At 41.8% G+C, this 13,835-nt stretch overlaps 1 protein-coding gene across 3 annotated transcripts in view; it reads left to right on the top strand.

Annotated features, from left to right (window-relative positions):
- The window catches only part of EXOC4 (exocyst complex component 4), an 807,055-nt gene that overhangs the window by 8,086 nt on the left and 785,134 nt on the right, over positions 1 to 13,835 (top strand). For 2 of the 3 annotated variants that reach the window (XM_030853847.2, XM_070046302.1), the window contains exon 2: positions 12,145 to 12,334. In XM_030853847.2, coding sequence (XP_030709707.1) covers positions 12,145 to 12,334 — 190 coding nt within the window. Of the gene's footprint in view, positions 1 to 9,791; positions 9,848 to 12,144; positions 12,335 to 13,835 lie in introns of all 3 variants that reach the window. The other variant, XM_060305296.1, reaches the window with a different exon arrangement.

Genomic DNA, 13,835 nt, shown 5'->3' with positions numbered 1-13,835 from the left:
TGTGGTTTTCACCTTGAAAAACACTGAGACTCACCATTTAACAGGAAGTTATAAGGGAAAATTCTCGTGTATCATTTGACATTGTAAGAAAAATAAGTATTTCAAGATCCTTAGAAACTTTTCTGACTTTCATTTATTCTTTTAAACATAGACTTTTATATAAAGCCTTTGCAAAAAATACCGTGGCATGTAATTCAGGTGTTTTTCTGTTGGCAACTTGGTGCCTTTTTGTGCTGAATATTACGGGAGACGTTATTTTGTACTCAAAATGTCAGTTGAGAGCTTGTTAGAAATGCGGACTCTTAGGCGCCACCTGAACCACCTAACCTGAATCTGCTGTTTAACAAGAGCCTCAGGTGAGTCTAATAAATGTTAGTTTGAATAGCCCTTAGGACATAATTTGGGAAAATACAAGAAACCAAGTAGCATTGTTAGCTTGTTTTTAGCTGAGATAATGGTATGGCCATTTTTCTTTTTAAAAAGTACTCTTCTTGGGCTTCCCTGGTGGCGCGGTGGTTGAGTCCGCCTGCCGATGCAGCGGACATGGGTTTGTGCCCTGGTCCGGGAAGATTCTACATGCCGCCGAGTGGCTGGGCCCGTGAGCCATGGCCGCTGAGCCTGCGCGTCCAGAGCCTGTGCTCTGCAATGGGAGAGGCCACAACTGTGAGAGGCCTGCGTACCGCATTAAAAAAAAAAAAAAAAAAAGTACTCTTCTTAACAGATAAATACTGAAATACATACCAGTAAACATGATATCACTTCTGGGATTTGCTGCAAAATAAGAAGATTGGAGTCAGTGAGAGTATAGATGAAACAAGATGGGAATGTGTTGATAATTGTTGAAGGTGGGTTTATTCAATGAGTCTCTTAATTTTTGTGTTTGAAAATTTCCATAAAAATTTCACATGTGTATGTATGTTTATAATATATGTATATGCTGGGGAGAGGGAAGGTGGTGGGAATGACAAGGTTCTGTAGGTTAATAAATTGCAGAAATGCTGCATAATATATTCCTCTTCTATCCACCCCGCTCCTACCCAGACAACCTCCCGCCCAGAGGTAGCTTGTACATTAACATATTAAAGTCTCCTGAAAATGACTGTTGTTAGGAAACCTTCAATTTGTGTAACCCAGAATTTCCAAAATAGCCTATTACCACATAATGTCTATTAATATCTTATAAAACACTGTTTCTGAGGCACTCACTAGAAACTTCTCATTAGGGAATAGCATACATGTTTAAAATGGTCGAATGCTGTAATGCGTTGTAGTAACAAACATTCCCCAGGAGGTGAAAAATGAGATGACTGACAACGGTGCTTTAAGGACATGGGGCTTAAAATGGGAGTGAAAGAGAGGTAGGGTTTGGTTCGGTAAGGGTGGGGGAGATTTTAAGTTGACTTTGTCAACCCTAGACTGTTGTATGCTTTTGGTAGAGGTGATTTTACTTAATTTTGGTAATGGCCTTCTCTGTTGGCTACAAGATTTATACTTTTGGTCCCCACAAGTGTTTTATATAACCGAGTTAATTGAAATATAGAAAAACTGCATGTGTCAGGTGTAGTAATTGGCCCTAAGCACTGTCTGAAGGAAGATGCCAGTGAAATTTTCAATTGACTTTAAAGCAGAAATTGTTTACTGTCACTTGATATTAAGTGAATCTCTTTGTAGTGAATTAGGGGATGTTGTTTTTATGCAGCAGAAAACTTTTTCAGAGGGACTTGTCATTATGAATCACTATCAGTTGGGATGGGATTCGCTATCAGTTGGGATGGGATTATCTTGTGTTTTGTGGGATCTAATAAGACATAATTCAGAAACAAGCAATTGCGATGTCTAATTGAATATAATAAAATCTGATTTAAAAGTGTAATGTAGATTTGGTTATGCTTTGAGTGAAGCCATATCTTATGTGATTATATAGTGATACACATCTCATATATTTAATGTGTAATTTTTTTTTTTTTACAAAACTCAGAATTATGAGTTTTTATAGTTCATTGGAAGCCTTTGTAGACTATTCTTCTTATACAAAGGGGTCTGCTTCATTTAATAGGCTTTGAAGACCACTCTCAACTTGTTTGGTTAGGGTTCATAGTCGTAGTAAACTCTTTTCCTCCTTTTCAGTTTGTACTTTCACACTACTCAGAACTGTATTTAGTGTCCCTCCTGACATAATAGGTATATTGTTACTGTCAGGCACTTCTTAGGATGGCTGTTACATATTTTCGAAGAAAAGAAAATCTGACTCACACTGAAATAACGGCTAAGCGGATCTAATAGTGTAATCTAATATCTTCTAGTTAAAAGCAGTTTGGAAAAGAAAATAGAATTCACGTTTTCAAGAATCATGTCAGCTCTAGACTCTTTTTTTCTTGTGTTGGGATCAATAACAAAAAGAAATACTATGTTCTAGAAAGATCAGTAAGTTAATTGTTCATTTTCGTCCTACTTGGAGTGAGGTTCAGAAACTAGTTAACCCTTGAATATTTGTTGAGAGTTTAAAAATACTCAGTTTGGGCCTTATGATAATATGTTAGAATATGTTGTAAAGATGACTCCTGCTTTTTCCATTATGCAATTTAAAAAATTCACAAGAATTGTCCGAAAAAGAGAGAAGGTGGTACTGATTGAGGGATTCAGGTGCTTGATGAGTAAAAAGTGCAGGGGCTCAGTGACATCTAGTTTATCTGCTAAGGGGCCCACTTTGAGTACTTCCCAGATTGGGGAATCACTGAGGAGATTTGATTCTTACTGTAGATTTTGATCTATAGAGCTGTAGCTTCCTGGTAAGTGATTTCTGGATATGTGGAGCCTTACTTGTAATTAGTTTCTCTGAGTTGCTTGAAGTGATTTCCATTAATTGTTTAATCTTTATCATTCCTGGAGGAGAGGTCACTGGATGCTAACAAGGAATGCCCTTAGAAGACAATTAAGCATATTAACTGTTTTCAGAAAGCCTGACTTAATGCTGATTATTCTGCAGGTGTCACCAAAATTCAGGTGTATTATGTTAAATATTTCTTATAGCAGGTTAATTAGTTATCTGAGACTCTATCAGGCAGGTAACTCTTCTTGGGGAAGAATCTGTGTTGCTGAGGTTAAGGGGGGGATTACTGGTAACATCTGCCTTGAGATTTTACCCAACCAGAATAACACCTCCTGTGTTTTATAGGGTGGTGTATTAGTCTGCTCAGGCTGCCATAACAAAATACCATAGACTGGGTGACTTAAACAACAAATTTTCTCACAGTTTTGGAGGCTAGAAGTCTAAGATCACAGTCTTGTACCATCAGGGTTGGTGTCTGGTGAGGCCTCTCTTCTTGGCTGGTAGATGGCCATCTTCTCGTGTGTCCTCAGATGGCCCTTCCTCTGAGTGTGTGGGGAGGGAGAGGGCTCTCGTGTCTCTTCCTCTTTTTAGAAGGACACCAGTTCCATCGCATTAACGCCCTGCCTGTATGACCTCACTTAATTTTTTTTTTTTTTGCGGTACACGGGCCTCTCACTGTTGTGGCCTCTCCCGTTGCGGAGCACAGGCTCCGGATGCGCAGGCTCAGCGGCCATGGCTCACGGGCCCAGCCGCTCTGCAGCACGTGGGATCTTCCCGGACCAGGGCACGAATCCGTGTCCCCTGCATCGGCAGGCGGACTCTCAACCACTGCGCCACCAGGGAAGCCCCTCACTTAATCTTTATTACCTCTCTTCTAGGCCCTGCCTCCAAATACAGTCACGTTGGGGATTAGGGATTCAACATATGAATTTTGTGGTGGTAGGTGGTGTGTGTGTCACAATTCAGTCCATAACATATGGTACTCTGGGCACTCTTACTTGTTGAAATACCCTAAAATGCTTCCAGAGTGACAGCCTGGCAATCTTGAGGCTCAGGCAAGAGCCCTGGTCAGGCTAATTTTTCACACTTGTTGTCAGTCTTACTACATGCTTTTCTGTCTTACAATGTTTAACAGTCCTCTATTAGCCCTCCAATACCGAATACTTGTACTGTGGACGCTCTTCAGAGAATTTCTGTCTGGTCAGCTTGAACTATCAAAAGGCTTGCTCAGAGGAGGAAGTTAATGAAACATGATTTGTTCCGTTTAGTCCTTTAAATTCCCTAAATTCTATTCTTAGATTAAAATCATTGGAAAGCTTAATACTTTGGACTATATTCAGAGTCTTTGAAAATCTCTTAGGTCCGAGTTGTGTTTTAATGTTACGTTCTTGAAGGGACTTATAAGAAATGGCCGTGTAAAATTCATTACTTTGTTTTTAGAAGGTTGTTGAGGACATTGATCACTATATTGTGTAATGTCTTGTTTTATTTTTATTTAAAAATTTTTTTTTTTATTTTGGGCTGTGTTGGGTCTTCGTTGCTGCACGCAGGCTTTCTCTAGTTGCTGCATGTGGGGGCTACTCTTCGTTGTGGTGTGTGGGCTTCTCACTGTGGTGGCTTCTTATTGTGGAGTGCAGGCTCTAGGCACACAGGCCTCAGTAGTTGTGGCACGAGGGCTTCAGTAGTTGTGGCTCTCAGGCTCTAGAGCGTAGGCTCAGTAGTTGTGGTGCACGGGCTTAGTTGCTCCGTGGCATGTGGGATCTTCCCGGACCAGGGCTTGAACCTGTGTCCCCTGCATTGGCAGGTGGATTCTTAACTGCTGTGCCACCAGGGAAGTCCATGTCTTCTTGTTTTAAGTGAAAGTTTTTTTTTTGTTTTTAGAATTTAGTATTAGTTTAAAGTTTGCTTGCTTAGAGCAACTGGAATCTGTCTTTTTGAGAATGGGAATTATATATAATTGGCTAGGGTTCTCTTTTTGCATCGGCTACTAGGAACCCCAAAGTTAAATTGGGGGCTCATTTCATACATGCTACGTTTGTCCGTATGACCTGTGTTTTACATTTATATGGCATTGTTGTCCTGCTTGTCTTCAACTAGTTCCTCTTATTTGTATTGTCCACATTCTTGTATATACAAACCATCTCAGATCTTTTTTGGAAAGAACTGGGATAGAATTGAAATGAAACTTGAAAGTAAATATTGTTACTCATTATTCGCCATTAACTGTTGGTTGAAAGCTGTTATTCTTTTCTTTGGTGCTAACTCCCAGGTGACTTCAGAGAACACTTTTAGAGTAGAAGCCCGCAAAGCTGTCCTGATGTGGCTCCCGGCTTCCTCTCTGACCTCGTCTCCTATCATTGTCATCCGTCCTCCCTTCTCTAAAGCCACATTGACTTCTTGACCATTCCTTTTTCCTTGAACAGGCCAGACATGTCCTACTTCAGGGCCTGTGTGTCTTCTCTTGTCTCTGGGATCAGTTTACCCGGGTAGTGCCAGCCGCACCCCTCCTGCTCTCTCCGGCTTTCTAGAAAGCTCTGTTCAAATGGCATCTTGATCTGAGAAACCATTCCTGGCCTTCTTGTGTAAAAGAGTCTCCCTTCCCCCTACCCTGCCTTCGTTTTTCCATAGCTGCTCCCTCACTCTCCCGGCCTCCATGTGTTGTATGCCTGCTTCCCCCACTAGACCAGGGTGTGAGCTTCATGAGGGAGGGATTGGTTTATATTCACAGCTGTGTCTCTAGCCACTTCCAGCTATGCCTGCTAAGTTGTAGGTGTGTCGTAACTATTTGTTCAATGACTAAATGGACGAAAGAGGGTCAATGTAGCTATTGCTTGTCCTTTCCTATAGATTTTTGAACTGACATTTATTTGTGTGAGATAGTCTAGTTGCAGTTGTTCCTTAAGGCAGGTGACTGCCCTCCATGACCTCTTCAGGTCCTGCATCTTGCTGCTGCTCATTATTTAGCTTTATCTAAGCTCTTAATGTACCAGGCACCATAAGAATATAGAGAAAAGGTCTGATCTCAGTTCATAAACATCCTCAGGAATTTTCCACTGGGGGAGGCTTTAGGGGACTTGGGCTAACAATGTTGTGATTCACAAATGATTGATTTTGTTCCTAATAACGTGTCAGCCCCGCATTGAGGGCATCTTATATCTTACAGAGCACATTCACACACTTCTCCAATCCTCACGATAACCTGGTGAGGCAGGTTCTCTTACCTTGTCTGTTTGACAAGGAAAGAAACAGGCCCAGACATGTTAAGTGACTTGCCCAAGGTCAAAGAGCTTGAAAGTTGCAGACGCCTCATGTTTGACATTATTTGGTCAGAAGCAAGACACTTCTGCTGTATTCCTAATGGTAGTATTCTAGATTTGTTTTTTTCATCGTATTCTGCCTTTGACTGGAGGTTATTGTTTCTCTTGAGTGATAGGTTACCTTTGGGGGACTAACCCTGTTTTCATAGGTGTGCTTTTTCTTTTATTTGATCTTGCTTTTGTCTTTTTTAAAGAGTAATATCGACTTTTGTGTACTTTCTCCTGTCTGGACTCCATTACTCTATTAAGTCCAAAGTGAAAGCAAAATTGTTCCATAGAAGGAGCCAGTTAACAGTGACTAGTTATTTTCCTTTCAAAACACCTGACCGGCTACACTGAAATACAGAAGCTGGTGTCAAAAAGGAAACTGACAAATTTCAGTTTAGACCTGCAGGTATTTCCCCTGGGTTTTTATGCTTGTTTATAGGGCTTTCTTGGAGCTGGTGGTTGTAAATTCACTAGAACCATTTAAGGGACGTGTTCCTACGAGGTGTTGTTAACAATAGCGTAGCATGGGTACCGTGGTCCTTTTAGTCCACTGGGTAAATAAATTCCTTCCTGGGATTAATTAGTCATGGTTAGTGATGTCATTCATCATGCAAATGCCAGAGCTGTGTTAGTGAAAAATTCTTAGTGATCCAGAGACGTCTGTGTCCAGCTTAACTGGAATCTACGCTTTTATGTGCATCCATGAACTTGGCAATAGTTTGTAAAGCATAATGATTTTGAGATAGGAGTGGAAAGCTCTAAAGAATGGTTCAGTAACTTGAAGGCATCTTGGGATGGCAACTTCAAATAGTTTCTCCTCTGCTCCATGTCTTCTTTTAGCTCATGCTTTTTAAACCTTCTTGTCCAGATTCAAGACTGTTACTACTGAAGAAGCCGCCAGGTGCTCTGTTGACATCTCTAGCTGTTCACTCCTCTCTTGACATGTGGGCTGTAGCTTGATTAGGCTGCAGTCCTGCAGCTCGGGAGCTGAAGGCGGGAAAGGCGGTTTCACAGCATGTATAGTGGAAAGGGCATGGGTTTTGGCGTCAAGTATACTCAGCTTTAATTTCATTTTTGATGTTAGCTGTGTGCAACTTTACCTCACTGTTCCTTTGAATCTTGATCTGTAAAAAGGTGGTGATACTATCTCACCAGACCATTTTGAGAGTCACCTTAAATTATGTGTACAAAATAACTCATGCATTGTTTGGTGTATAATAGACATTCAGTAACTTATATCCTGTGCCTCACTTTTGACCTTCTTTTCCCAAAATGTGGGACACAGGAATGCATGTAAATTTGTGCATTTAGTTTTAAAATCTCCCAAGTAGAGGGTGAGTGAGAGCTAGATTGTCTGTCAAAGGGATCTTGGATCATTTTTGGACTCAACATTTACAAAAGAATACTGTGTAGTTTTAGGTTACATGATTAGAAATAGAGTGCCTATATTATGGGATATAAAACCTCTTTCTGTCTGGATGATCACACCCTATTAGAAGTATGTTGTGTCAGTTCTGAGTACCACATCTTGAGGCAGGATAGGGAACCTTTTAAGAACCAGACTCTCCAGGTCTGAGGCCTGGCTCTGTTACTTAAAAGTTCTGTGCTTCAAACGCACAACTCAGTCTTCATTTGTAAGAAGAGGGGGGACAATGGCACCTACTCCACAGGTGTTGTCTGGAATAAATTATTATATATAAACCACTTAGATTAATGTAGTAAGTCCTATGTGAGTGTTACCCATTTTCAAGGGAACTTAAGAAGAAAGTAACAAGGCTGGTGGGCTGCCATGTTGTGGGAGAAACAGATGAAGAAATTGGAGGTGCTGAAGGTGAGAAAAAAACTATTGAGAGTCCTTTACCATTTAAAGAGAGACTTTATGAAAGAGGGAATAGACTTATTTTATGTTGCTGAAAAAGGTGGAACTAGGATCAATGGGTAGAAATTACAAAGAGGCTGATTTTGCTTTATGTTAATGAAAGACCTTGTAACAAGTAGAGCAGTTCAAAATTGCAGTGAATGGCTTTGTGGGCCAGTGAGGTTTCCCTTGCACAGAGGCTTAGAAGGCCAAGGAGAAGTTCCTGACTTGGCTGGCGGGGTGAGCTAGACGACAGACGTTCTCTTCTACCCTGCTCTCAGTTCAGGTCAAGTGACTTGCTTAAAGTAGGATAATCCTACACTGAATTTTGCTGCGTTTTGGTAGCATGTGTGGGAACTTTCTCCCTAGAGTCAGTCTGCTTTTATGGTCTATCATTCATTCATTGTGCAGATATTTATTGTGGGAGGCATTGTATTTCTGGTCTCACTTTGCAGAAAAGAAAACAGGTTGGAAATGAATCTTCATTTATGGTCTACTATTGCTTGACACCATGCAGTCCCCGGAGGAACCCAATGAATTAGGTTTCATTTTTGTTGGGAGACGATTCTCCTTGGGAAGTTTGTGTTTCTGAAGTTCTTGTGAGCAAAGTACGGGTGCCCTTTGTTTTAGACTGTCAAGGATGTTTGTTTGACATGTTTGGAAAATAGAGAAAACCTTTCCAGAGCAAAGGGCAGGCATGTTTACTGCCTTTAAGCAGGCATGTTTAAGCTCAGGGTTCCTCTCCAGCAACTCAGCATGTGTAGGCATCCATTTGGGCCCATCCTTCCAACGCCCATGGGACTTGGGGGCAGGGGGCCAGCTACAAATATGCTGATGCTCGTGTTACTTGCTGTGCTATGACTAATAAAGTCCTGAGCTTCTGACCCACCCGGGAGTTTTGTGACTTCCCCTAGCATCCGTGAAACTGTGGCAGGCTAACTTGTTAGCTTCTAAGTAGGATAAAGTCTCAGACTTCGCATTTCTTGACAGTATGGAGGAGTGAAGTGGGAGGTCAAATCTCATGCCTCTCCTATAAAAAGGGAGAGGGAGGGGACTTCTCTGGTGGTGCAGTGGTTAAGAATCTGCCTGCCAATGCAGGGGACACGGGTTCGAGCCCTGATCTGGGAAGATCCCACATGCCGTGGAGCAACTAAGCCCGTGTGCCACAACTACTGAGCCTGAGCTCTAGAGCCCTTGAGCCACAACTGCTGAGCCCGCATGCCACAACTACTGAAGCCCGAGCGCCTAGAGCCTATGCTCTGCAGCAAGAGGAGCCACAGCAATGAGAAGCTGCACACTGCAACAAAGAGTAGCCCCCTCTCGCCACAACTAGAGAAAGCCGCGTGCAGCAACGAAAACCCAACACGGCCAAAAATAAATAAATTTATAAAAAAAAAAAAGGGAGAGGCAGGATAACCACAGGACCCACTCCAGTGGGCTGTTCTGAGGATTAAACATACTTTCTATAAAATGTGCAGCCTCTAGATATTAGTGGCTATTATCGCTGCCTTCCTTTTCTCTAATTAAAAAAAAAAAACTTTAATGGTTTTGTCCTCTCAGAGTTCTCCTATGTAAGTATATTTGACTAAAGGCAAAATGTCATTCAGCCCAGTTTACATCAAGAGGATGAATTTCAGATGTGGGGCAAACATGGCACAGGCTATATCCTTATATAAATATTTTCTCTGAAAATGAAAATAGGAGCTAAAACCCCCTATAGGCCCATCTTTCTCATCTTCATTTTAGTAACCCTTTGTGTTTTCTAAGTCATTTCTAATGCCATGGTAATGTGTTACAGGGACCACTGATGCCCGAGAAGGTGTCCTCTCTCTCAGCCTGACATCTTCCTTGATGGTAATTCTACTAGTTAATGTAAACAATGTGAAATGCTTGGCATGTTTCCTCCCACAAACGGTGGTGGGGAGGAAATCACGCAAAACATCATAAAGATGGCAAACTGATGCAGTGTAGCTTTGAAAAGTCTGTGGCCATTGGCTGTGAAAGAGGGGAATAATAGTTCAATATCTGGGAACTCTTCCCTTTGGGACACTTGATAAATTGAAGGCATTTTCTGACTGTGCTTTACTTTAGATTAACAGCCTGGAAGGTTTCAGATTTAAAGAGCAAAGTTATATATCACAGAAACAACAGGGTGATATGCTTAGCCACCCTGTAGCCAAATACTGCAAGTAGTATTGGTAGCTCTCTCTTTGAAGCCAAATTCCCCCTAAGTTCTCTACTCTGACTTACTTTATTAGTCAAATGCTTGACAGAGGAGGACACAGAATCTGGCGTGGTAAAGGCCTTCCTTCAAGTCTTGGGGTTCCCAGTGTGTGGCCTGGAGCGTATCCTGTAGCCCTCACAGGCTTCACCTTTTCCTTCCTTCCATTTCTATCCCTCCTGCTCCCCATTTCATGCTGGGCCCCATCTCTTGACATCTCTAACACACTTGCAAACTTCTTTTTTGAGGTCAGATTGAAGTCAGAGACTGGCCTGCTGAATCGCCCTCTAAATTGGAAGATAAGTTTTATATATTATGTGACTCATGAATTAAGATCTTTCACTCTAAGTGACATTTTGGAGAAGACTGTTGTACAGTGTTTTGCTTGCAAAAATCTGGAAGGGGTTATGTGACTGATTCGCTGACAGACCATCTCTGAAAGCAGTTTTAATGATGGACTTATAATTGATTGCATCCATCATTGAGAGCCTAAACTACCCCCTCCCTAAATTAAAAAAGATAAATGAAATAAAGTATGCTGAATGTATAGCTGACAAATCTGAGGGAATTTAATGAAACTAAATTACTGCAGCCAACAGATAAGAGAAAAAGGTTTCTTTGTTACTGATTATAACACTAAATTAAAAAAAAAATTATCCAAGAAGGATAAAAGAGGAAACAAGATCTGTGGTTCATGTATCAAACTAAGTTATTGAAAGATTTTTAATAAGTGTATCTATCTCATTCCCTGCTTATTGTTGATTCGTATCAATCTTGTTAGTGCTGTTGGAAGAACAGTAAATGCAGGAACTGCCTTGTAGTATAGCTGATATTGCCGTCTGTTGTAGTGGGTTTTAGAATGACTGTGACCTTATTTCCAGGCCGCTGGGGGGCTCTGTACTAAATTCATGTCATTTGAATGAACTATTTGGAAGGCGGTTCCTCAGTGTAGAAGCAATTTTATAGTGCTTTGGGCTATGTATAAAAGAAGACCGTAAAGCAATTATACTCCAATAAAGATGTTAAAAAAAAAAAAAAAGACCAAGCGAAAGTGACTTAAACAATGGATATTTATTATCTCCCCTAACAGGGAGTTCCTCGGTAAGGCAGCTGTGGGTTGGCTGCTCTAGTGGCCCAATGATGTAATGGCAGTAGCTTGGCATTTCTCTTGGCTTCCCCTTCCAGGATTATAGTATGGCTAATGTATGATTATCTTAGTTTTGTATAACAGTACCCGGTGTTGGGAAAAGGGACCTGCTTCCTGTTAACCTTCTTGCAAGAAAACTACTCCTAGGGGCTTCCCTGGTGGCACAGTGGTTAAGAATCGCCTGCCAATGCAGGGAACACAGGTTCGAGCCCTGCTCCGGGAAGATCCCACATGCCGTGGAGCACCTGGGCCTGTGTGCCACAACTACTGAGCCTGCACGCCTAGAGCCCATGCTCTGCAACGAAGAGTAGCCCCCACTTGCCGCAACTAGAGAAAGTTTGTTTGCTGCAACAAAGACCCAAATTAGCCAAAAATAAATAAAATAAATAAATAAAAAAATATCATTTTATAAAAAGAAAAAGAAAACTACTCCTAGAAGTCCTTAGGTCTCATTGGCCAGACTTGTCACTGGTAAGGGGAATGCAAGTACTTGAATTCACTCCAACAAATCAAGACCTACCCAGGTTCTTGCAGAGCTCATGCTGCCTGTTACCTGATTATGCCAAGGGGAAAAGTGAGGAGAAAGACTCCTTGGATTGGCAACCAATAAATCCATTTAGATAGGCTGCTGGATTTTACTGTGCAGGCGGTTTCATATTTTCTCTTAGTAACTTGTTTCATTTCCTAGTTAGTGAGGTGAATGTGCTCTCATTGACTAACTCATCCTTCGTCTACTTTTGGGTTTTAAGTTTGCCTCAGCTTGATATATTCTGTCTTTACCAGGACCCTGTCTACCAGTGATGATGTTGAAGACAGAGAAAATGAGAAGGGGCGTCTTGAAGAAGCCTATGAGAAGTGTGATCGTGACCTGGATGAATTGATTGTGCAGCACTACACAGAATTGACGACAGCCATTCGCACGTACCAGAGCATCACAGAGCGCATCACCAACTCCCGAAACAAAATAAAGCAGGTAAGCCTCCATCCTTCTAATATCTGGTGATTGTTGCATCTACCATTAGTCTAGGTGTTATAGCTTGGAGGTGCCCTGGTAGTGGTAACAGCCTTAACGAGTGATTCATACTGATGCTTTGCAGGAGTTTTGCAGGTTTCTGGAAAATGCCAGAATGCAGAGGATCACAGAGGGCATCTGGACTTGCTTCTTTTCTCCCTTAAGTCTGATCCTTGGCTTCTGCCATTACTTTTCTTTTTTTAAAAATAAATTTATTTATTTATTTATTTTGGCTGCGTTGGGTCTTCCTTGCTGTGTGCAGGCTTTCTCTAGTTGCAGTCAGTGGGGCCTACTCTTTGTGGTGGTACGCGGGCTTCTCATTGCGGTGGCTTTTCTTGTTGCAGAGCACGGACTATGTGTGTGGGCTCAGTAGTTGTGGCACACGGGCTCAGTAGTTGTGGCTCGTGGGGTCTAGAGTGCTGGTTCAGTAGTTTTGGCACAGAGGCTTAGTTGCTCTGTGGCATGTGGGATCTTCCCAGACCAGGGATAGAACCCACGTCCCCTGCGTTGGCAGGTGGATTCTTTTTTTTTTTTTTGTGGTACGCGGGCCTCTCACTGTTGTGGCCTCTCCCGTTGTGGAGCACAGGCTCCGGACGCGCAGGCTCAGCGGCCATGGCTCACGGGCCCAGCCGCTCCGCGGCATGTGGGATCTTCCCGGACTGGGGCATGAACCCGTGTCCCCTGCATCGGCAAGCAGACTCTCAACCACTGCGCCACCAGGGAAGCCCGGCAGGTGGATTCTTAACCGCTGCTCTACCAGGGAAGTCCCTCTGCCATTACTTTTCATTGCAGTGTGAAATGGCTCAGAGGAGATGGCCTCAACTTGAGGAAGCCTAAAAGGGGAGCTGTTTTAAGACTCTAGGGCCTTTTATTGTTAGAGGCTCTCGTTATAATGTATTAAATGTATTTATTGTGCTCATGTCACACATTGTGTGTGTGTATTGCTGTAGCAGTTGAAAATAAAAAAAAAATTTTTGGTGTTGAGTATGTCACCCCATTTGAAGTTGGTTGTGATTTCTCTGCAGTCATTGTACATTCTTGGTGGTTTTTGAGAAGAAAATCTAACTCACAAATTATTAAATGTAAATACTTATGAATACTGAAGTTCTTGAACATGATTCTTTAGTAGTGACAAGCATGCATTAATTTTTATGTTGTAATTGTCTTTCATATTTTGGAGCTGTTTTTCTTTCACTCTTTTTCTTTCTCTCTTCCTCTCCTTCCCTCTTCTTGGTTCCTTTCTTCTTTGTTTTTTTTTTATTGGGGTATAGTTGTTTTACAATGTTGTTTTAGTTTCTACTGTACAGCGAAGTGAAGTAGAGTTCCTTGCGCTATACAGCAGGTTCTTATTAGTTATCTATTTTATACGTATGGGTGTATATATGTCAATCCCAATCTCCCAATTCACCCCACCACTACCTACCCACCCTGCTTTCCCACCTTGGTGTCCATACATTTGTTC

This window comes from Globicephala melas, chromosome 9 (assembly GCF_963455315.2).
Source record: "Globicephala melas chromosome 9, mGloMel1.2, whole genome shotgun sequence".
NCBI classification, from domain to species: Eukaryota; Metazoa; Chordata; class Mammalia; order Artiodactyla; family Delphinidae; genus Globicephala; species Globicephala melas.
This window is presented reverse-complemented; position numbering and strand designations above follow the sequence as displayed.